We start from the raw sequence: 21,870 nt of genomic DNA on the forward strand, positions 1-21,870 counted from the left end.
TCTATTCACCAGTGAGATTCTCAAGTTCTTAGGAGTTTCCTAGTCATTTACTTGAACACCATCAACAGTAACACTCAAAGCAAAACCACAATAAAGAGGTTTGGCCTCTGAGGGATTCTACATGTAAAAAACATTACTCATAAATAATACACAATCACTATTGCTTTAAGTAACAAATATGTTTCTAAAGTTTCATGCCATCTGATGGAATCCCCTATTTTAGATAGCAAAACAAAATCCATGAAACCACGAATAAAGGTTTTGTTTTTTAATTTTAAGTAAGCCTATGATAAATTTTAAGTAAATCTATGATGATACAAAAAGGTGACATGAACTTACTTTTAGGAAAGCTACTTATGGGGAAATATCTTCCTCAAGTTCTATACTATTTTTATTGAGTGGTTTCATTACTTAGGAGTTAGTGGAAATCACAGAATAGTTCTACCGGTGATTGGACCAAATAACCCCACTTACATGCTTTTAGGTTGTCCAGTATCCTATTTAATCCCAGGTATAAACACAGCAAGGAACCCTCAACAGGACACATTCAAACAAGTACATCCAGTTAGAGCACTACTACACAGACACATTGGAACACCACCAATCAAAAACAAGTAGCTAGTGCAATGAGACTCCTGGCCACCGCTTTAAGTTCTAAAGCATACACCAAAAACTCAATGTCTTCCTTTGACACACACCCCAACGCCTGTCCATTAAATGATACCAAGAACAGTTTCACTTCAAACAGGACTGAAATTCCAGATAAAAGTTTAAGGATGACCTGAAGACCAGAAAATCAGTCTTGACATTTCCTCCCAGGGGATCTAAAGTAGTTCAACTCCGTTACCTACCATTACATACCCTTACATACCTAGAGTATACCACCTTCATTTACATGAAAAGGAATTCTTTCAACCAACATTATTTTCATCACAATGAAGCTTAAAACACAAACTTCAAAATAGTCATCCCATTCACTTCACATTTTGCAAAACCCCATCACCACTCTGCATAAGCTAATCATGCAGGGGAAAGAGAAAAAAAAACAAAAACCTGACAACTCGGCCTTCCAAAACATGCACTTTCTTTATCATACCCCCCAACGTCTATTTTCAAGTGCAAGAAAATAACAGACATTTACAGCTCCAACAAGAAAAACGTAACCAGCCTTTCTGTACTACCACCATTAAATTCCCCAAAGAGGAGGAAAATAACTCAGGACAGGCAAATTAAAACCATTCTGCACATGGCAGAAATTTAAAAAATAAAAATAAAAATAAATTTTTTAAAAAAGGTCTCGTGTCCTACAATCCATAGCAAGAGCACTGCTTCCTCTCTTTCCGAGCCAATAAGCCAAAAGGATACAAGTGTCAAACCCGGCGTCTGTATGAAATAATACGAAAACCTGGGAAAATTCCTTCCCATAAATCATCCCGCGAACATGAGGCACTGCACCCAACGCCGAAGACACACGACCCCAAACCCGTCGCCCACCCCCAGGGCGAAGGAAAAGCCGCGATCAACAAGTTGGAGCCAGGGCAGAAAAGTACAGCTCGCAGCCCTCCCCCCACCACCCCCCCAAAAAATTTTTTTTAAAGCCCAGTGCCCGACCAAGGGGGCCGGGCCCCGCGTACCTGGTGGAGGTGCCTTTCCGCACGTCGCAGATACTGCATTTGAAGGCTTCGGCGCTATTCCTGAAGGTGCACACGCTGCAGTCCCAGAAGCCCTCGTCCGCGGCGGGCTTGGCTTGCCTCTTAGGCCTGCGCGAGCGGGGACAGGGCACAGCAAAACACAGGCGCGCGTGAGCGGCGCGGTGCCGCAGGAATCCGGCGCAGCAAACTTCGCGGCGCCCCACGCCCACCCCGCGCGGCCGCCGGCCCGGCCAGGGGCCTCGCGCACCCGCGGCCGACCGGAGGCCGCAGCGGGCGGGTGGCGCGTCCGGGGGGCGCCGCCTCCTCCCCACCTGTGCAAATCTCCTTTGTCTGGGAGGAGCGGCGGCGGCGGAGGGCGGCTGAGGAGGAGCCGCCATGGCTGCGGCGCGCACGGCCCCGGCCCGCGCGGAGCGCCGCCGCCCGCCGCCGCCCGCCGCCGCCCGCCGCCGCCCGCCGCCGCCCGCCGCCGCCCGCCGCCGCCCGCCGCCGCCCGCCGCCGCCCGCCGCCGCCCGCCGCCGCCCGCCGCCGCCCGCCGCCGCCCGCCGCCGCCCGCCGCCGCCCGCCGCCGCCCGCCGCCGCCCGCCGCCGCCCGCCGGTCTCCATCTTAGCCGCGCCTCCCCGCGCGCGCCGCTCGGGCCTAGTCGCCGCCGGCCCCCGCCGCCCCGGCCTCCCTTCCGCCCGCGGCGCCGAGCAGGTACCTGGTCGGGCTCTTCTTGTCGCCCATGGTCATGGACGGGCTGCGCCCAGCCCCGCCGCCGCCGCCGCCGCCGCCGCCGCCGCCGCCGCCGCCGCCGCCGCCCGCAGGAGAAACGCCGCCCGGGAGTCGTCGCGGAACAGCCGCCCGCCCGCCCTCAGCCGCCGGAGTTCGAGCTCGGCCGCAGCCGCCGCCGCCAGTCTCCGGACGAGACCAGTCCCCGCCAGCGCCGCCTCCGCCGAGTGACTGACGAGGGGCGGGGCCGGCGCCGCGAGTCACTCGCCGGCCGGCCAATGGGAGCGGGGCGGACGTGGGCCGGCCGGCGGCGTGCGTGCCCGGGAGCGTGTGCGCAGGGGGGCGCGCGGGGGGCGCGCGTGCCTGCCGGGGGCCTTAGCGGCCCGCGCGGCGGAGCGTGCGAGCCCGGCGGGGCGCACTTGGCCGCGCCCGGGGGCGGGCAACCGGCGGCGGGGCTCTGGCACTGCCGCCCCGCGGGGCAGCCGCCCAGCCCCCGACCCCCCGAGCGGCGCGGGAGAAGTAGTTGTGCGCAGTTTGCGCGGGCCGCGGGGGCTGGCAACAGCCGCGCCGCTCGCAGCGCCTCGAGGCTTGCACAAGCTCCCCGGCGGCGGGCAGGGCCTCCTCTGGCCCGCGTGCCCAGACGCACTTGTGCTCCTCTGCCGCGCGGAGCTCCGGAGCCGCCTCCTCCAAAGTCCCGGCCTCGGGTGGAGACGGCAGCCCCGAGCCCTCCCAGCTGGGTCGCGGGAGGGAACTCTGCCCGAGGCCAGACCCCGGGCTGCGGGCCGTCGGCTCCCCTTCCGACTCCCCCGGAGCCTCAATAGGGCGTTTCCCCCGAGAAGTTGCCGTTCAGATCCCTGAGGCCTGTAGCTCAAGCGAGAGCTTCACAGGGGATCTAGCATTCCTCTCTGCCAGGGGCTTGCTTCCAATGAGGATGTGAAGGTCACTGGGCTTTCCAATGCCCAAAGTCATGGCCTCCTTCCAGGTCATGTCCTGTCTGGGGCTGGGAGTGGCCACAGAGGCACCAGGCGTGTGGCACCAGAGAACAGGAGACCTGCAGTCCCCTGCACTCATCACGGGGCCAGCCCATCCGTCTGCTTCCCCGAGGTTCCCGTTGCAGATGGAGCAGGTAAGGCACAGAGCAGGCAGGAAACCCGCCTGGATCACCCAGCTGGAAAAGGGGAGCAGGGGCCCAACAGAGTGGTGCTCTCCGATACAGCAGCCACATGTGGCTATTTCAATTCAAATAAACTAAGAGTCAGTGAAAGTAAAAATTCAGATCCTCAGGCCACAGACATGTTTCCAGTGTTTGGCAGCCACTGTGGCTAGTGGTCGCCAGACTGGACAGAGTAGACCCACAATGTGCCACCACCGTAGGTAGGGCCATGGACAGAGCCACAGGGGCATGACCTGCTCTGCCAGGAAGGAGAGGCCAGGGTGGGAGGGGAGGGGGCAGGGGGCCTCCCCCCAGCCCTGGCGTCCTCTGCCTGCCTGGAAGCTGGGCTGGTGGCAGTGGCCAGCACACGTCTCAAAACTGCTCTTGCCTTGACTGGCTCTGCACTGGACACAACAGTGACCACAACTGGCCCAAATGCCACATGGACAGTCAAGGACAGTCTCTGAGGAGCTTCAGACCTGGAGCTGCTGGTGTGAGAGCCTGGGACTCCCTGGCACTTGTCTTGTTGGGGACCCTTCTCTGGAGGGGAGGGGCTGCTGGGCAGAAGGACCAGGGAGGGTCCCACGATGTTTGACTTTGCTAATGGCTGGGCTGAGAGAGCAGTACCTGCCGTGTGCCTGGGACCCGCCAGGCCACCAGGGAAGCTTCTGGAGGAGCAGGCCCACCGGTCTCACCCCGGAGGGCCTGGTCAACAGAGAGCTCAGTGTCACTTCCCCCCAAACAGTCCCTCCCTGACAGCCTGATGGCCAGGGTGCAGCTGGGCCAGGGAGAGGCTGGGGGCTTGAGGGCAGAGTGGAATGGTGGCATGATGGCAGGTCCCACGTCCTGACTGTGGCTTGTGGCCATCACAGTTAATCACAGTGCATGTGACTTAGCCAGGCACTCCCTGTGTTCAGGTCCCTAAAGGTACTTCAGCCTTGGGTTTGCAAAGCCCACTGGACAACTGGGAGGACCGTGCTGTGTTCAGGACCAGCGGCAGGACCTGCCCTCACCGGTGGCTCCTGGGCCCTCACCGGTGGCTCCTGCACACTGAGATGCCCACCACCCACCCTGGCTCAGGGCTGGATGTCCAGTGGGGCTGGCAGGACCAGTTGCAGGCTTGAGCCCATGACTCCTGCAGATGCTGCATGCCCACCTGGCCTTCCAGGACACTGGGTTTCAGGCTTTCCCGGTGCAGTTGCGCATGTCTGCAGAAGGTTCCGTGTGGATTTCTGTCTTGGTGTCTGCTAGCCGGGGAGCAGTGGAACTGGAGCGTGCGTCTGTCCCCTGAGCCCACCTGAGTGCCCTGTGTGGGGAGGCCTCCTGCCTCAGGCTCCTGCTCCTCTCCTGCCACCCATGGTGGCTGCATCCACTTTGTCCTGTTTCTCTCTTGGCCTGTCAGGTGGCCCCCTGTTTCATGGGACCCCATGGAGCTCACTTGGGGGCAGAGGTGATGCATCCCTCTTCCAGGGGCAGAGTTTCTTTGATTTGAGTCTGAAGCTGGCGCTTCCCCGCAGGTGGAGGGCACTTCTGCCCCTCAGGGCAGGTCAGCTCAGTAAAAGGAAGTCCTTTGCCCCAGCCTAGGGCACCTGGGATCCAGCTCTTTTGAGAGTTTGGTGTTTCCAACCTTTGACCTTCAACCAGGAAGTTGATCAAAACAAGTCCCAGAGAACCTGAAACTGGGGGGAGGGGGCTGGTGGGGACACTACTGTTTCTGTTGGATCTGCCCCCAGCCCGAGGCACCCTGACCTTGCCTGCCCTGTCTCCGCAGTGCTGCTCACGGCCGTGAACTGCTACAGCGTGAAAGCTGCCACCCGCGTGCAGGACGCCTTCGCGGCAGCCAAGCTCCTGGCCCTGGCCCTGATCATCCTGCTTGGCTTCATCCAGATCGGGAAGGGTGAGTGGCAGCTGGCCTGATGCGGTGCTGGGCACCTGCTGCGTGGCCCCAGCCAGGTGGGCCCTGCCCTGGCACCATGCTCCCACATGGGGTGAGTCCTCTGGGAAGGTTGATGCCCTTCCAGGTGGGCAGGGAGCCCCTCCTGCATACACCCCAGGAAGTGTGTGCGCAGACTGGCCCCCGGCGCCCCGGGAGCAGGGCGGGAGTTCAGTTCTCTGCTGTGGGTGCTCACCATCAGGGCACCTTCAGGACACTGTGTCCTGTGAGTGGCCTGCTGCCCTGTGACTGAGCTGGGTTCCTGTCACACCACAGGCTGTCATTGGCAGCTGTGGACAGGGCCTCCAGGGAGCTCTTGTTGGTGTTCCTTGGCAAATGCAGTGGCCTTGTCCCTGGGCCTGCAGCTGTGTGGCTTTGGATTAAGCGCACACCTTAATCCCAGCTGCTCAGGAGGATCTTGAGTTCCCAGCCAGCCTCAGCAACTCAGTGAGGTCCTGTCTCTAAATAGAATCCAAAACAGGGCTGGGATGTGGCTCAGTGGTCAGGGCCCCTGAGTTCCGTCCTCAGTACTCCCCGTTCCCTCCCCTCAAAAAAAACCCTGGAGGATTATTGAGCCCCTTGAGAGGGAGTGTCACCCAGGGGGATAGCATAAACCCTAGTGCCTGTCCTCGGTGGGGAACCACCTGGGGGCATATTCTGAGTGGTGTGGAGACCGGGCCTGCAGGTGAGGAGCACAGTCCTCCTCTGTTTAATGGAAATAAAAGACCAGATGAACAGACAGGGGCCAAGTCAGCAGCGCTGGGAGCACCTGTGTTGAAGTACAGACCCAGGTTTGGTGGTGACCTTATGGCTCTAGGCGAGTCACTGGGTGTCGGAGTCTTTTCCTGGCCACCTTCTCCGGGGGCTGGGGGGAGTGAAGGGGAGTCCTGTGCAGGTGTGCTCTGGAGGTGTTGACGGACGGGCCACCTTGCTGGGCCTCTTCCTGGGTGCTCTGACACACAGACGCGCCTGCCACCTCCTGCACCTTTGCTGCGGGCCCGCCCCCTTCCTTTCCAGGCTGTGGAATGTTCCGTAGCTAAGAACCTGCAAGGTCTTATCAGACAGTCCTCCTTCGGTTGGTCACAGGCCCTGGACACACACCGAGTGCTGAGGTTGGCCTCTGTGGGTTCTTGGCGGCAGAGGGTCCTGACTGTTCCTGGCTCTGGGGGAAGGTCACGAACCCAGGAAGGCCTGGCCACCTGTCCTCCCCACTGGCCCTGCCCCCCTGGGCTGGGGTTCCCATGACCTGTGAGCAGGAGAGCTCTGGACACAGGTGGGGCGCCCAGAAACACCCTTTGGAATGTCCCTTCTCCCCAGGTGACCGGCTGCATGGCTCTGTCGTCCTGACCAGTGCTGATCTGTGGCTGTTAGGACCAGGGTGCCCCTGGGCGGGGGCCGGGGCCAGGGTGCTGCCTCTGGGTCTAGTCCAGTGCTTTCGGGATGCACGCGGCTCAGATGGGCATTTCAGATGCAGGCAGTCAGCATGGGGTCCGCGCTTGGGGCAGGTTAGCCCAGGGCACCACGTCAGGGAGGGGGTGGCCGACGAGTGTGTGGGGCATGGGCGCCACCTGCCTTCGGCCATCTTGTCAGATGGCCCTCACTCGTGACACAGCCCGATGGCCTTGGCCCAGGGTCAGGCTGTTCCCAAACACGAGCGGGCGGCCAGGGTGGGAGTGGGAAGGAGGGCCGCTCCCCGCACTGCTGCTGGGGAGGCACAAGGGGCCATTGTGGCTGACACCCAGGGCGGGACCTGCTTATCTTTCTCCAGCAGTTAGGCTGGGTGGACGGTGGTGAGAGAGGCATTCCTAGAGCCCTTCTCCTCCTCCACGCGCCTCCCGGGAGCAGTCTGGGTTAGACCCCCTCGCTGCCAGGTGTCCTGGAGGTTGAGTGCTGCCCACCCAGGGCCCGACTCCCACTGCGTCACCTGCCGGGGGCTGGGACGCGGGTCTGTGTGGCACTCCTGGTCTGTGGAGTGAGTGTTCTACAGCGCTCTTAGGTGGCAAGGTCCCCCAGGCTCCGAGAAGTGCAGTGTCCCAGTCCGGTGGCATGCAGGGTCACGAGCCCTGTCCTTGAGTACCGCTGGGGACAGTGCAGGGGCCTCGGCCTTACTGGGAGAGTCCAGCTCCAGGTCTGTTCCCAAAGGGCCTGAGAGGTTGCCAGAAGCCACCACCGCTCTTCTACCTGACGCTGAGGCTCCTGCTGGCTTCCCACTGGGGCCAGAGCACCTGGGAGTCCGGCTGGGGTGACCAGGGTGGGACCCTACGTCCTGGATGCTGAGAGCAGCTTCTTGCAGGGCGGGTTCCAGCCAGGGGCCACCTGAGCTTTGTAGAAGGCACCTGCTCACAGTCACTTCACCTGGTGGAGAGAGCGAGCCTCCTGGGGTCTCCACAGATAAGGACACTTCCCTTTGTCCTCTCTGCCTTCAGTCACTTCTCCCAAGCCCACTTCCAACCGCAGCTGCAGGAGTCTCAGGGCTCTATCGTCTGAGCTGGGGACACCACTCGGTGTCCTCCTCAGACCTGCGCTCGGGGCCACCCCTGCCAGCAGGGGGTGGGATCCTCAAAGTGAATCCTAAATAGTCCAGGGGCTTCACGGAGAAGAAGCCAGCCACTGCTCAGCCTCAGGCTGCCAAAGCAAAACTTAGAGAGACCCCCCCAGGCCAGCCCCCCTTACAGGGGTCCAGGGAGCCGGTCTGACAGGGGGGCTCTGGCGGACTTGGGTTACTCTAGAATGGGGTTGGCCTGCCCAGGGCCTCCAGGCACCCTCTGGATTCATGCCAGACTCAGGGTCAGACCTCCACAGCGGGTGACCCAGGCCCTGGAGACAGGAGTGCCAGGCCATGTGGCATCCTCATGGGGCCTCTGTGGCCACTTTAAGCTCTGTGGTTAAGGAAGCTACTGCCCAGGGAGCCGCTCTCCCGCTGGTGCTCCTCGAGAGGTCTGAAGTGTGTCCTTGCACCACAGGAATGACAGTTGTGGAAGTCACATGTACCACTTGTGCCAGCAGGGTGGGATCAGAGGGCAGGAAGATGGGCTTCCAGTGCCCCGGGCCAGTCAGCACAGGATGGAGGCTGGGGAGCCCGAGCAGGACGAGGGGCGGTCACTGCCATGGCCCTGACAGGGGCCCTCTACTGCCCTTGGCTGTGGATTGGGAAGGCCTTCCTACTCAGGGTTGCTGGGCAGAGCTGCTCTCCAGGCGAAGGGGCTGGTTCCACCTACGTGTGGTGCTGGGAGTCAAAGCCAGGGCCGCGGATGCCAAGTCTAGGATGCCCGCTCCTAGACTTCCAGAAGCCAATGCCACTCACCGTGGTGGACAGATGCCATCTGGTCCCAGCCGTAATCCCCAGAACCAGGTTTCTGCCGTGTCCACATTCCCAGACTTAAGGCGAAGGCAGAGCAATATGGGCCTGCACTCAGGCCAGGGGACAGGCAGAGGGAGCCCTGGGGTGGCCAGCACTGCGCCTTCTCCTGAGCCCGCTGAGCCAGCAGCCACACAGAGCAATGGAGGCCCTGAGTCTGAGGCCCCACCAGTGTCCACCCAGCACCAGCCAAGGGTCAGCCCATCTTCCAGATAGGGAATTGCCCAGAACTAGGGTGGCATGTCCGAGACACAGTGGGGGCACCTTGGCCTGTTGGCTCATAGGATCCCCCAGCACTGGGTGGCTGCGACAGCCGATGTTCATCTTAAGGCAAAAGGGCTGCTTCTATGGATTTCAGATGCCCATCTGCTATAGTCCTGGAGGTCTCAAGTCCAAAGTCAAGGTGTTGTCAGGACCGTCCTTCCCAAGTCTCCAGGGGAGGACATAGAAGAAAAGAAAAAAAAATTGAAACCAGAGTCCTTGGGGAGGGTTAGGGTTAGGGTTCCAGCTTGGGGGGCTCCAGGCGTCCCTGAGCCCATGGCTGCTTTGCCCCAGATCTGCCTCCGTCTCTCTGCCAGACATGGTGGGGACACCTGTCTAATTCCTGAGGGTCCCACTGCAGCCCTCACTGGCCCGCTCAGACCATCTCTTCAGATAGGGCTCCCCCTGCCCTCCGGCGGCAAGCCTCGCGCTTCAGCGCCTTCCTCTGTCTGACCGCTGTGCTGGAGCCCAGAGGCAGAGTGAGGGACAGGATGGCAGCTGTCCCCAGTGGAAGCGTGGCCTTCCTGCTGCCAGGGATGGAGGTCCCCTCCCTGCAGCAAGTGTGCCTGGGCTGTGCCTGGCTGGTGGGGTTCTGAGGCTCCCCCCACCTCCGAGCACAGGAGTGAGCTCAGAGCTGGCCATCTCCAGATCACGGGTTTCCCAGGCCTGGGCCCTGGCAAGCTGTAGCCAGGGCTTTCCTCAACACGAGGGCCAAGCAGATCTCGGGGGACACAGTGGCCATGGGGAGCCTCTGTCCTGAGTCAGGGCCACAGGGCTGGCCACGTCCCCGGTGGGAAGAGTTTGACTCTCAGTCCCATTCCCTTATGCACTTGGCCATCAAGGGAACCCTCCCTCCCCGGCATCTGTCAGGGAGGAATCTGAGGGCAGGGGCAGTTCCCTGTCCCCCGGGGTGGGTGGTTCCCATGGCTGCACTGGTGTGACAGGGACTTGGACTCTCCCTGAAACCTCTCTCCTGGGTCTCTGCACACGCCCACCCTCCCCCAGCTCCCAGGGCCACGCGGCCTCTGGTTTGCTGGGCTCTCAGCGCTGCTTGTGCCTCGGCTTCCTCCAGCCCCTCAGGAAGGCGCGCTTTATGGGTGGGGATGGGGACACCCAGGGGAGGGACTTCAGGGGCTGCTACAGGCTGCCAGCCAGGAACTGCCTGGGACGGAGTCACTGCCCCTGGGCGGCCAGAGCAGGAGAGGAGGCAGTGAGGCCCTGCACCTCAGTGTGGTAGGAGCTGCTTTGTGCTGGACCAGGCCTGCACCCAGCTCTGCTGGGTCCACATTGTCCTTTCTGTCCGTTCCCTGAGCTGGCAGCGCAGTCCTTTCCATCCATGGCAGGCTGTGGAAGTCACCTCTGCCTGGCCTGGGCAGTGGGGGACAGGCCAGTGTGACCCAGCCTGGGGCTGCGCCAGGCGTTTCAGACATTGAGCAGCCACTCTGACCTGAACCCTTCTGTGTCACCCAGTTGTGGCGACCTGGAAAGTGTCCAGGCATCGTGGGGTGGGACTGCCATTCTGGGGTCATCTTCTCAGGAGGGTGCGTGTCTCCCATTTCTCCTTGGGGCCAGCACCAGCCTCCCACAGAACCGCTGCCACCCTGCGTGGGTGGCCTTGCCGCCTCTGGCTGCCCTGGAGAGGGCAGGGACCAGCCTCCCTGAGCAGAGCTGTGGCTGAGCAGCACAGTTGGGGCAGGTAGAGCCCTGGCTCTGTACGGTCACCCCCAAACCACATCAGGCCGTGCCAGCCCCAGCCCAGGGACAGCTCGGGGTCCAGACCAGCAGACCTAGTACCACCCCATGGCACCTGTGGAGAGAAGGTAGCCTGTGATTGGTCAAGTGGCCAGTGGAGCTGTGGCCTCCCTCCTGGGCCAGTATCCAGTGTAGACGGAGACTGGCCACACTCCTGGGCTCTGCTGCTTGCTGAGGTCCTTGGACTCCTGTTGCACCCCATGCTCCCTCTGTCCATGGTCAGGCAGGACAGCCAGCCTCCAGGGCCTCAGTGTCAGTTGGGGGCCCACGCCAACAATCTTTGGCAGAGCTTCACCTCCCGGGGGACTTGACCCTGCCCTCCCACTATCTCCCACCCGATGGCAGGTGGGAAGCTGGAGCTGACCAGCTGTGCTCAAGGCTAGGTGGTCTGGGGTACTGTCCCATTGCACCTGGGCAGCCGTCTCCTCCAGGGGAGGTCCTGGTAGGGTGGCCGAGCCACACTGTCCCAGGAACAGAGCCACATGGCTGGTTGGGAGGACCTGGTCCAGCGTGCGCTTGGCCGTCTCAGGCCACCAAGTCGAGCCGAGTCCCAGGAAGTCCTGCCCTGTAGTAGGAACTCTGGACCATCTTGAGTGATGATTGCCCCCTGAGCTGGTGGCCAGAGTGGTGTGCCACATGGGCACTGGGGTCACCAAGGTCTTGGGCTGCAGGTATCTGGCTCTGACTAGGAGACCTCAGCATGTCCCCAGCCCCATGTCTTGTCCTTAGTGGGTAAGCGGCTGCTATTGTCCAGTCTGGAGGGCAGTGGTGGTGACCCGTTGGTAAAACAGGGATCTGAAGTGTCCTGTGTGCTGGCTTGGTCCAGTGCTGCTCACCAGCAGGCAGGCATGTGTCCCTAGTCCCTGGGGCTTACTCTGCCATAGCACTGTGGGTGGGTGTTACTCAGGCTGGCAGATCCTCACACCCCTGGCACGTGGCCATGCCTTAGTTTCCCCACTGGTAGGACAGATGCCCTCCCTCCCAGCAGAGTGTCTGGGTCCAGGCGCTGGGAATGTGGCTGGGTTCCTCAGAAGTAAGGTACTCCAGAATATTCCACTGGAGAGCAGGTGGGTTAGAACCTAGAGGGGCTGTGGGCAGCTCAGCTGAGGCGTTGTTGAAAGTGCCTGTCCTGAATGCCTGTCCCCAGCCCACAGGGTCCAGCCAGCTTGCTGACCATAGTATAACCAGGAGAGCAGGAGGCTGTCCCCCGGGGCTGGGTGAGGTTTTCTCAGGATGCCAGTCCCGGTGGCAGGTGGGTCCGCAGCCTCCCAGCCCAGTTACGGGAGACTCCCAGGTCTAGAGCGCTGTAAGAACAAGGACCCCCAACAGGAGTGCTGTCCACCCTCCAAGGGGCCCCAGCAGTGTCTGCTGTAGGAGGTCCTGTGCTGCGTTTGAAGCACAGGCTTCAGGTGGGTGAATGACAAGTGGACCCTTCGTGGGTCCACCCAGTGTTCTCTCCTGTCATCCTACTGGGGTCCCTTGGCCAATGGGGTGGTCACCCTCATTGAGCCAAGTGGTGACCCTGACCCAAATGGGCAGCAGTGACCAAGTCTGCAGAGCTGCCTGTCCTCTCTCGGAGTGGCCCAGGCTCTGGCCAGGCCATGCCCCTCCATGTCAGGGAGGGGCCCAGCTCTCTTCTGCCGGGGCTCAGCAGGCTGTTCAGGTGGTGGCAGGGAGAGGCCCCCGCATCCGCTTGTTCCCCTGCCCTGCTCCTCTCGGCAGGGCCCTGCCTGGCATCCTTTGACCAGCGTTCCCTCGTGGTCTTTGCCAGGTGGCGTGTCTAATCTGAACCCAGAGTTCTCCTTCCAAGGCACCAACCTGGACGTGGGCAACATCGTGCTGGCCTTGTACAGTGGCCTCTTTGCCTACGGAGGATGGTAGGTTCCAGGACGTCTGGCCGCTTCACGGTCTCACAGCACTCAAGTGTGCAGCTGGGGACAGGCAGGACAGACACTGGAAGCCCTCTCAAGGGCATCCCAACCCCAGGCCGCCCTGAAGGGCCGTGAGAGGACCCCTGAGGCCTCCGTAGCATGTGTCCCTCTCTGTGTCCTCGGAACAGGCACAAGGTAGAGGCTTGAAGCCTCCCCAGCTGGGACCTGCAGCTCTGTGGCCAGCAGGTGGGAAGGTGCTAGAGGGAGGTGAGTGGGCAGGGATGCGGGAGAGCAGGAGCAGGTGGGAGTGACCGCCCTGGTGCGCTCAGGCCCCACTGGGCAGACGCAGTGCGATCCCACCTGGAACCCAGGCCCTGGCCTTCCCTGCTCACCGGGGTTGGCTCTGATGGGTGGAGTGAGGGGGCGCGCAGGGGTTATGGGGGCTCCCTGCTGAGTTTGTATCTTTTTCCTAATGGTTGTGGGGTGACATAATGAAACCTGATTTCTAGGAATTACCTGAACTTTGTCACAGAGGAGATGATCAACCCCTACAGGTACGTGGAGGGGTGAAGGAGACATCACAGGGACAAGTCACAGGGACAAGCTGGTTCCATCCAAAACCCTTTGGTGGGCTCGGCTTGGCCTCTGGGGAGCTGTGCCAGGTGCTCACAATTAGGGTGATGGGCGGGGCTGGCTTCTGGGCCCCTGTCCACCTGTGTGAACTGGAATAAGCCGTGCCCTGGGAGTGGACCACATGTGCCCCTGGGACACCTGTCCTGCATTAGATGCCCTCGGCAGCCCCAGGTACACAAAGGGTGGCCCTCTGTCCTCTGGACCACTCCAGCTTGTGTATGAAGGTCCCCCGCCCCCGGAGGTGGCTCTCAGCCCTGGCCCCCAGGGTGTCCTGGGTGGGGACTGGTCAGGGCTGTGGGCCTTCAGACAGGACCCCATCAGGGGCAACGAGGCAGGCAGATGGAGCCACCAGCCAGGTGGCCCGGCTCCCCAGGCCCAGGCAGCTGGCCCCTGCCCGAGAAGCCAGCTGAGACGTGGGGACACGCAGGGCCGTGCTCCAACAACCAGCCCCTCCCTGTTGTAGGAACCTGCCCCTGGCCATCATCATCTCCCTCCCCATCGTCACCCTGGTGTACGTGCTGACGAACCTGGCCTACTTCACCACGCTGACCACTGAGCAGATGCTGACATCCGAGGCTGTGGCCGTGGTAAGACAGCTGCCCGCCTCCCCGGGGTCCAAGAGCCCGAGACCAGGCTGTCCCTGCATGTCAGCCTCTCGCCTACCTGGAAGGGCCGTGCGGCTGTCCTCAGTCTCCTTGGAAGGTGTCACAGGAGGGCTCCCCCGCTGGCCGGGGCGTGGCATCCTCCTCAACCTTGGCTGCGATGAAACCACAGACGCCAGGCGGCCTCCACCATGATCAGCGTGTCTGCGGTTGGTCAGGTGGACAGACTGCCCCTGGGCTGTGTCCTTGGCCTCTGGCTCCTGCCCCTTGCCCTCCCATGCGGGAGGAGCAGGGTGTCCTTGCTGTGGCTGAGTCTCACTTGGTTCAGATCCCGCGCTTGCAGAGACCCACTCACCAGGCCCTGTGAGAGTCCCCAAGTGAGGCAGGCAGATCCTCGTCCCCAGACCCGCACCTGCTCTTGGTCAGGCGAGAGGCCAGCTGGGCAGGGCCAGGCAACCCAGGGAGGCCCACCAGAGGGCCTGCCATCAGGAGCAGCCAGAGTGCCACCTTGTGAGCAGGACTGGGACAGCCAGGGAAGGGCCACTGTCCTGAGCTGTCTCCACAGTCCAGAACTGATCCCAGGGATGGCTGTGTGTGCACAAGCCAGGATTAGGCCAAGTGGGTCCTGGGTCGGCCCTGGTGAGGTCCCAGGGCTCACGTCCTTGTGTCCCTGCAGGACTTTGGGAACTACCACCTGGGAGTCATGTCCTGGATCATCCCCGTCTTTGTGGGCCTGTCCTGCTTCGGCTCTGTCAACGGGTCCCTGTTCACGTCCTCCAGGTGAGTGCCCGCCTGGGGTCGAGGGAGTCGCCCGGCTGCCAGCCTCATCTGCTTTGCAGCCTGTGCTTGGAGTCCTGTTTGGTGTGTAGAGGTCGGGTGACAGGGAGGCCGGAAGTGTGACCTTTGCCTTCGCCCTCCCTGGAGCTGGTGGACTGCTGGGTCCTGCAGGCCCCTTCCTGGACTGCAGGAGTAACACCAGGAGGGCTGGAGGGAGGCCACCAGGGCTCCTGCCCCTGCTCCTGGGACCCAACTTGCTGGGTGCGGTCCACCCTTCAGCTGTCTGTAGGCACCTCCATCCACGGGTGGGGTCGTGGGCCTGACTGCTCACTGCTTTGTCCACAGGCTGTTCTTCGTGGGGTCCAGGGAAGGCCACCTGCCCTCGATCCTGTCCATGATCCACCCACAGCTCCTGACACCCATGCCGTCCCTTGTGTTCACGGTAAGCCTGCCACACAGCCCTGCACCCTCCGCCCCGCCACCTGTGTTGTCCAGGTGTACACAGTGGCGCTCTGGGCTCTGGAGCAGCCAGAGCGCCACCTTGTGAGCAGGACTGGGACAGCCAGGGAAGGGCCACTGTCCCTGAGCCACGGATCATGACTGGGATGCTGCAGGGGCTGGGAGCTCTAGTCAGCCAGGCCCCGGGCACCGAGAAGGCACTTTAACTCTGCAGCACGTGCTGGTGTAGACAGTCCCACTGCCGAGGCTGTCCGGGCACCTCTGGGCTTGGGCATGCATCCACCGTGCACTTTTCTCTCTCCTTCTCTGAGCCTGTTTGTTAGTTCTCTGCTTCTGTGTGACAGCCACCCAACCCGGGGCCCAGAGCACAAAGCCTTTACCTTCCCACATCCTGCAGCGCCAGCGGGGGCTGCCCACCTTGGTCTCAGAGCTTGATGACTGCAATTGGCATGCTGCCCTCCAAGGGCATGGCAGGGGCTGTGGACAGGAGGCCAAAGGTTGTGGGCACACGGGCTTCTCCACAGGGAGCTTGGGCACCCTCGCGATGGGACGCTGGCTCCCGCTGCACATGTGATCCAGAGAGCAAGACGGCCGTGTGCTTTGTGGCCTAGCCCCGGCCGGGTCTGCTGTCCTTGCTGCCTGGGCCTGGTTGTTAAAGTGAGTCCGTAAGTGCCATTCCTCGGGGAGCAGGGTTAGGCTCCACCTCTTAAAGAGAGAAGTATCACAGAAGTTCTGGACATGCTTAAAGGGCCAGCTTGACCTTGGTTTTGAAACGGCCATCTGTGTAGCGTGGGGACTCTGTACTTACTATGATCCCCAGTTGGTGGGTGCATAGTTTAGTTCCAGGTTGCTGCTTTGATGCAAGGTGTGCAAGAAGCGTTGGGTCCAGGCATCTGTGCTTGCTCTGTGGGCAGCACCTCCACTGTCCTGGAAGCCCATCGCTCTCCTGGCCTCTCTGCACCTCACACGACCCCAATGTGCTGGAGGCTGAGGCTGGTCACGATCCTCCCTGGATCGGGCATGGCCCTGCCCAGGGCTCAGCCAGCCCCTTTCTCCTGGCAGTGCGTCATGACCCTGCTGTACGCCTTCTCCAAAGACATCTTCTCCGTCATCAACTTCTTCAGCTTCTTCAACTGGCTCTGCGTGGCCCTGGCCATCATCGGTATGGTCTGGCTCCGCTTCAAGAAGCCTGAGCTGGAGCGGCCCATCAAGGTGAGTACTGGTGGTGGGTCCAGCCAGTGCCGCAGGCAGAGAGCAGGCAGAGAGCAGGCTGGAGTGTCCCGAGGAGCCTGAGGCAGGAGTGGGACCCGCGCGGCCTCCCAGTCTCCACCTCCCCCCAGCAAAAGGGCATTGCTGCCCTCTGGAGGGCTCTGGGAACTGCAGTCAGCTTCGTGAGCATGAGCGGTGGAGGGGGCACGGCAACTGGGAGTCCTGGGAGCAACAGGTGGCCACTGGCAGCAGCTCCTGTCACTCGGCCAGCTCCCTTTGGTACTAGGTCATTATAACTGGCTCCTACCACAGGCTTTGACCTGTCCCCACCCCACCCCAGCTGTCTTTAGAGAGGGGAAGAGCCTGGCTCTCTGGAGGGAGCCCCGTGACTTAGTGCCCAGGACGCCCTGGTCTCCCCTTGCCCTGAGCCTGGGAGCTCAGGTAGCCAGTGTAGCACCTTTTAACATATGGTTAATGTTCCACCTGACGAGGGCCCATAGGAAGGCTGGCCCACAGGAAGGCTGTCGGAGGAGTGGCCAGCTAGACACCCCACCCTTCACAGGGACCAGCCCAACAGCTGGGGCAGGTGTCCACAGGAGGGCTTTGTGCAGGCACCAGGTCCTGCGGGCACGCTTTCCCAGGGGACTGGGCACTGTCGTGGAGTCGGTTCCCTTGAGCCTGGCCGCCTGTGGGTGCAGGACAGCAGAGCTCTCAGAACAGGCCTGTCGGCACCGCCCACAGACAGACCGGGAGAAGCTGGCTCTGCTGCCCAGGCCTCTGCGGCCCCCGCCTTCCCTGTGCCCCGGCTTCTGCCCCAGCCTGTCTGTAGGCCGCGGGTTTGGGGCAGGAGTGCCTGGTCCACCCACAAAGGGCCCTCTGAGCAGGCAGGACTCTGCTTGCTGGTGGGTGGCCAGGCCTTCCCAGAGGCTCCGCGTCTGTGATGTGGGAACCAGCAGCCCCCCTCCACCCCCGGAGCCCGGCTGCTTGTTTTCATTCCTCTGCTGACTTGGGGCCATTCCATGCCTGGTGCCTGTGCCAGGGCCGGGGTGAAGTGCTACGGACGTGGGCTCAGTTCGTGCCCCGGGGCCGACCCTGCGGAAGGTGCAAGTCAGCGCCTGCCCTGTCAGCACAGGCACTGGCCAGGGCTGTGGGTGGGGCGGGCGCAGATCCCAGGGAGGCTCCAGGGTGGCACGCCGCTGGCCACAGGACATGGGCTGGAGCTCTCCGTGGGCTGGTGGAGGTCACTCGGCGGGGTGTGGTGGTCGGGAGGAGCCCAGGCCCGGATGCTGACGCCCTGCTTTGTGCTGTCCCCAGGTGAACCTGGGCATGCCGGTCTTCTTCATCCTGGCCTGCCTGTTCCTCATCGCCGTGTCCTTCTGGAAGACACCTGTGGAATGTGGCATTGGCTTCGCCATCATCCTCAGTGGGCTGCCTGTCTACTTCCTCGGGGTCTGGTGGCAGAACAAGCCCAAGTGGCTCCTCCAGGGCATATGTGAGTGTCCAGGCTACTGGCCGAGATGGGCTGGCATCAGCCAGGCCTTTGGCCACTGCAGGGTGTCAGTGGTGAGGACACCCACCTACTCCCAGCTCAAGAGCTGGGCAGCAGCTCATCTCAGAAAGAGGGGTTCCCAAGAACCAGGCTGCTGTTGCCAGAGAAGTGCCCACTGTCCCTCACCAGCCTTGACACACTGCCTGACCTTCCTGGGCAGAGCAGGAGAAGGCGCCAGGCCCGGGGTGGTCCACATCAGAGTGGGCCCTGTCCTCACCCGTGTGGAAGGCCAGGCTTGAGAGAGTCCGCACCGGCGGGCCTTGCCAGCTAAGATTCTAGGGTGGCCCCTGTGCAGGCGAGGAGACCCACACCAAGGGCTGAGCCACCCATCATTTGAGCAGGACTCTCCTCCAGCCTGGGTCCCTGTGGAATCTCACGCAGGGTCACACCCAGAGCAGACTTAAGACAGAAACCTTGTTCTGAAACCACCCGTCTCCCTCCCCAGGCAGGCTCTGCGTAGAAAGTGCCAGGGTGGCCCTGGAAGTGGCTGGGGGGGGGTGGCGCTGGCCAGGCAGCACCACAAAGAAAAAGGAGAGAGAGTGCCAGGCGGTTCCTGGGGCCCTTCGCAGGCAGCCTGTTCTCAGGGCACAGTGGTAACATGGGCAGTGTGGGCCGGGCACACGCACAGTGGCAAGGCCACCAGGTTGCTGTGCAGTCACAGGGCTCTGGGGTGGGCAGCTGCACCTGCTCCCACACTCCTCGCCTGCTGGCCCGGGCAGTCTGGCATGACGGAGAGTTGCAGAATGTGCTGCTGGCCAGGAGGCCCTGGGGAGGCGCCAGTGCTGACCACACGGTCTGGAGGGCCACACAAAACTTGGAGTTCCTGTCCTCCTGCAGCTTGGCACGGTGTGGGGACAGGTCAGGTGGGAGCTGGGCTTGTGGGTCCTCGTCTCCACAAGAAGGACGCCTGGCCCAGCCCGAGGCCTGGCCGCGCTCACTCTGTGTCCTCTCCCGCAGTCTCCACGACCGTCCTTTGCCAGAAGCTCATGCAGGTGGTCCCGCAGGAGACCTAGCTGGCGGCAGACGCTGCTGGCAGGGAGCACGCGAAGGCCACGCGCAGACAACTCGCCCTCAGAAAAGCAGCTCCCGGTCTCCCTCGTCCCCTCACCGTCCCTGCCCAGGGCGGCACCCACAGCAGCTGTGAACACTCTGGTACGAATGGTGTCCTGGAAGATGGATGTCCCTGGTGGCTCCCGGGCACAGTGCCAGCAGTGAGCTGGGGCAGGCCTGGTGGCCCCCCCCCATGGGACCCACCGCCTTCTCCCTTCCCTGTTCATCTGCATTCAACTTAAATTTGGGGTCAAGTCAGTGCCACCAACTGATTGCTGTTTAGAGAGGTCAGGAGGAGGTGGGAGACATCTCGACAGTGCCTTGTGCCTCCAAGGGACCCGATGCTGTGGCTGCACAGAGCACTGAGGACCTGCACTGGCGTGGCAGTGCCTGTCTGCGGGCGCACCTCCAGCTGCTCCAGCCCTCTTCCCTCCAGCGCCGGTGTAGGGCTGAGAGAGAAGAGCCCTGGCTGTGTCTTTGCCTTAAAGTCTCGAAATGGCTCCTGCCCTGCGAACCCTGGAGAACGAACCTTCAGCAGCAAGAGCCAGCCCTGCCTGTCCCTGGGGTTGACCATGGGGCTGTGTGCATCTAGGGACAGCCAGGAAGGCAGGCAAGGCACGGCTGGGGACCCCGGCCTCTGCCTCCCACTGACCACAGCAGCCCTTCAGCCCTTGGGCTCGCTTCCCCCGTGGCCAGGGTTTCGACTTCCCCTCACGTGCCCCATCCCACTCTCAGAAGACAGCAAAGCCTTCCTGGGCTCTCCTCTCTCTGCCTCCGGTGGGCTTTGTCTTTGTTGTGCCCTGGGGCACTTGAGGCCTGGCCAGCACATCTGGCCACACTGTTCTTGCTGAGCTGTCAGGAAGTCCCTGCAAGTCACCCGCAGAGAGCGGTTCCTCTCTTCAGGTCAGACTGAAGGGACTCTGAGGCCTGAGAAGAGCTCAGCAGGCTCCTGTCTTGCACTGGGAGCTCAACCTCAGCTTCAGACCACTGACCCCCCCCCCAGGAGGAGGGCAGTGCCAGCCACTTGGCAGGGTGCAGCGTGTTCCTGGGGTGCGGTATGGCCAGGTCGGTATGGCTAGGTCGTGGGACCCCCACCTGCGAGGCAGGTCAGAGGGGTCCGTCTGGTTCTGGGGCCTGTGTCCATGGTGCTGACTCTGACTTGCCGGCTAGTGTCCAGGAGCATAGTAGGACCATGGCCCATCTGGGAAGTCTCTGCTGTCCAGCCAGGCATGGCCGACAGTCCGCAGGGCCTGGGATAGCAGACCCTGGCCTGACAGCCTCTGTTTGTCCCCTAACACTTACTAACGCGGAGGTATGGTTGGCACCGTGTTTATTTATTTCAGGTGGCCGGCTGGAGCCGTGGTGTATTGGCACCGCGTCTGAATCGGCCACCTTGGCCATCCACTGTGGCGTCCACAGAGCTAGTGACTCGTGGCTGGTACATCTTCTATTCTGTGTTAATGGCTAACCTGTTACACTGGGCTGGTGGGGTGGGGAGTTCTATTTGTGGGGTCTTTTTGTTTTTAAAGAAATGCGACTGAGATTCTAAAAATCGCTGGTGCTTCTGTGTTCTTCTTTGGGGCCACATTGGGTATTGGGATGTTCCAGGTCCCCCCCAATATCGCTCTCACAGTCATCAGGGTCTGGACAGGTGCGGGGGATGTCACGACCTTACAAGTGTGGGACCCTGGGGTGGCCAGGCTGGAAGGCAGCCAGGGACAGGGCAGGACCAGGGCAGGGACTGCAGCTGAGGGAGCCCTGAGGTGGAGGGGCCCAGCCTGGGGGGCCAAAGTGCTGGTGTGGTGCACCCAGATGGGGGATTCCAGGCAAGGGGAGGGAGGGGGCATACCCCAGTGTCGACCTGTGGGGCCAGGACCTGCTCTGGGGACCTGGGGACCTTGTCCAAGAATGGTGTGGGGAGGGTGTAGGGCTTGGGTCACAGGCCCAATCTGCCATTAGGGTAACTGGGCTGGCTGCCTCCTCATGCAGCGGGACTTGCAGGTGCCTCCCATGCAGAGAGGATGGGCACAGAGAGGCCTTGAGCATGTGCCCTCCCTCCACTTTGTGAAATGAAGAAGTGGGCCTGTCCACGCCGGTCCCGCTGCCCACCTCCAGGCAGTTCCTGGTCCGCCTTTTATGTGACCCCCAGCCCTGACACAGTGAAACAGGCAGCTGGTGACACAGCAGCTCGGCACCCTGACACCAGCCCTGGCGCCACCTGGGGCAGGAGACTGGCCACGAGCCCCGCTTCTCTGGGTGACAGCCCAGTGGGCGACTGGCTACCCCAGCTGCGGTGGCCATTCTCCAGCAGCGGCCACACCCCTCTTGCTGGGGTGGCGCCTTGGGCACTCCTGAGGGGCTGCCAAACCCCCTGCCCTGCGGCACTTCCTGATGACGTCCACTGTGAGCTTAACACCCGGTGTGCCTGGACAGTGGCCCAGGTTGAGCAATCCCCACCCATGTCCTCAGGAGCAGCTGGCTAGGAGAAAGCCCCTTTCCCAGGTGACCTAGGGGAGGGGCAGGCCCTCCCTGGGACAACACCAGTCCTAGACCCTCAAGCTATTCCCTCAGGCACCATGTGGGAGTGGAGAGCCCCCACTGCCCCACAGCCCTGCCCCTCCCCTCGCCCCGCTCCTCTCAGCCTGGCATCAGCCTGGTCAGCAGGTAGCCACTCACCCTGCCTATGTTGTCCACTCGCAGGACAGGACATGGGCTCCGGCCAGCAGCCTGGCTGCTCCCTGGCACCGGTAACTGGCCCCCCACTACCCCTCAGGTGCCCCTGCGGCCCAGAGCTGGGTGGCAGTGCTGGCTTCCTCTTCAAGAGCTTCACCAGCCCTGGACGGGCAGAGTCCTCGGCCCTGGGAGGACCCTCCCCCCCCAGGACCCTGCAGGAGGGAGTGG

At 62.1% G+C, this 21,870-nt stretch overlaps 1 protein-coding gene and 1 pseudogene across 2 annotated transcripts in view; one reads left to right on the forward strand and one right to left on the reverse strand.

The window, feature by feature from the left end:
* Positions 1–2,428, reverse strand: part of LOC308631620 (RING1 and YY1-binding protein-like) — a 53,456-nt pseudogene extending 51,028 nt beyond the window's left edge. Inside the window, exons 1-2 of the transcript XR_014024318.1 lie at positions 2,352–2,428; positions 1,635–1,760 (exon numbers count right to left, since the gene is read on the reverse strand). The product of XR_014024318.1 is annotated as an RING1 and YY1-binding protein-like (transcript). The remainder of the gene's footprint in view (positions 1–1,634; positions 1,761–2,351) is intronic.
* A 901-nt stretch (positions 2,429–3,329) lies between these two features.
* LOC308631621 (large neutral amino acids transporter small subunit 1-like) lies at positions 3,330–19,154 on the forward strand (the record flags this gene model as incomplete). Its single annotated transcript, XM_081263002.1, has 11 exons — positions 3,330–3,488; positions 4,657–4,789; positions 5,200–5,412; positions 12,591–12,696; positions 13,200–13,244; positions 13,787–13,910; positions 14,602–14,705; positions 15,048–15,144; positions 16,224–16,373; positions 17,685–17,862; positions 18,877–19,154. The coding sequence occupies 11 exons, from the start codon at positions 3,330–3,332 to the stop codon at positions 18,930–18,932; spliced, it is 1,365 nt and encodes a 454-aa protein (XP_081119128.1). The 3' UTR covers positions 18,933–19,154.
* Positions 19,155–21,870: the final 2,716 nt, after the last annotated feature.

This window comes from Spermophilus citellus (assembly GCF_964194105.1).
Source record: "Spermophilus citellus genome assembly, chromosome: 12".
Lineage (NCBI taxonomy): Eukaryota > Metazoa > Chordata > Mammalia > Rodentia > Sciuridae > Spermophilus > Spermophilus citellus.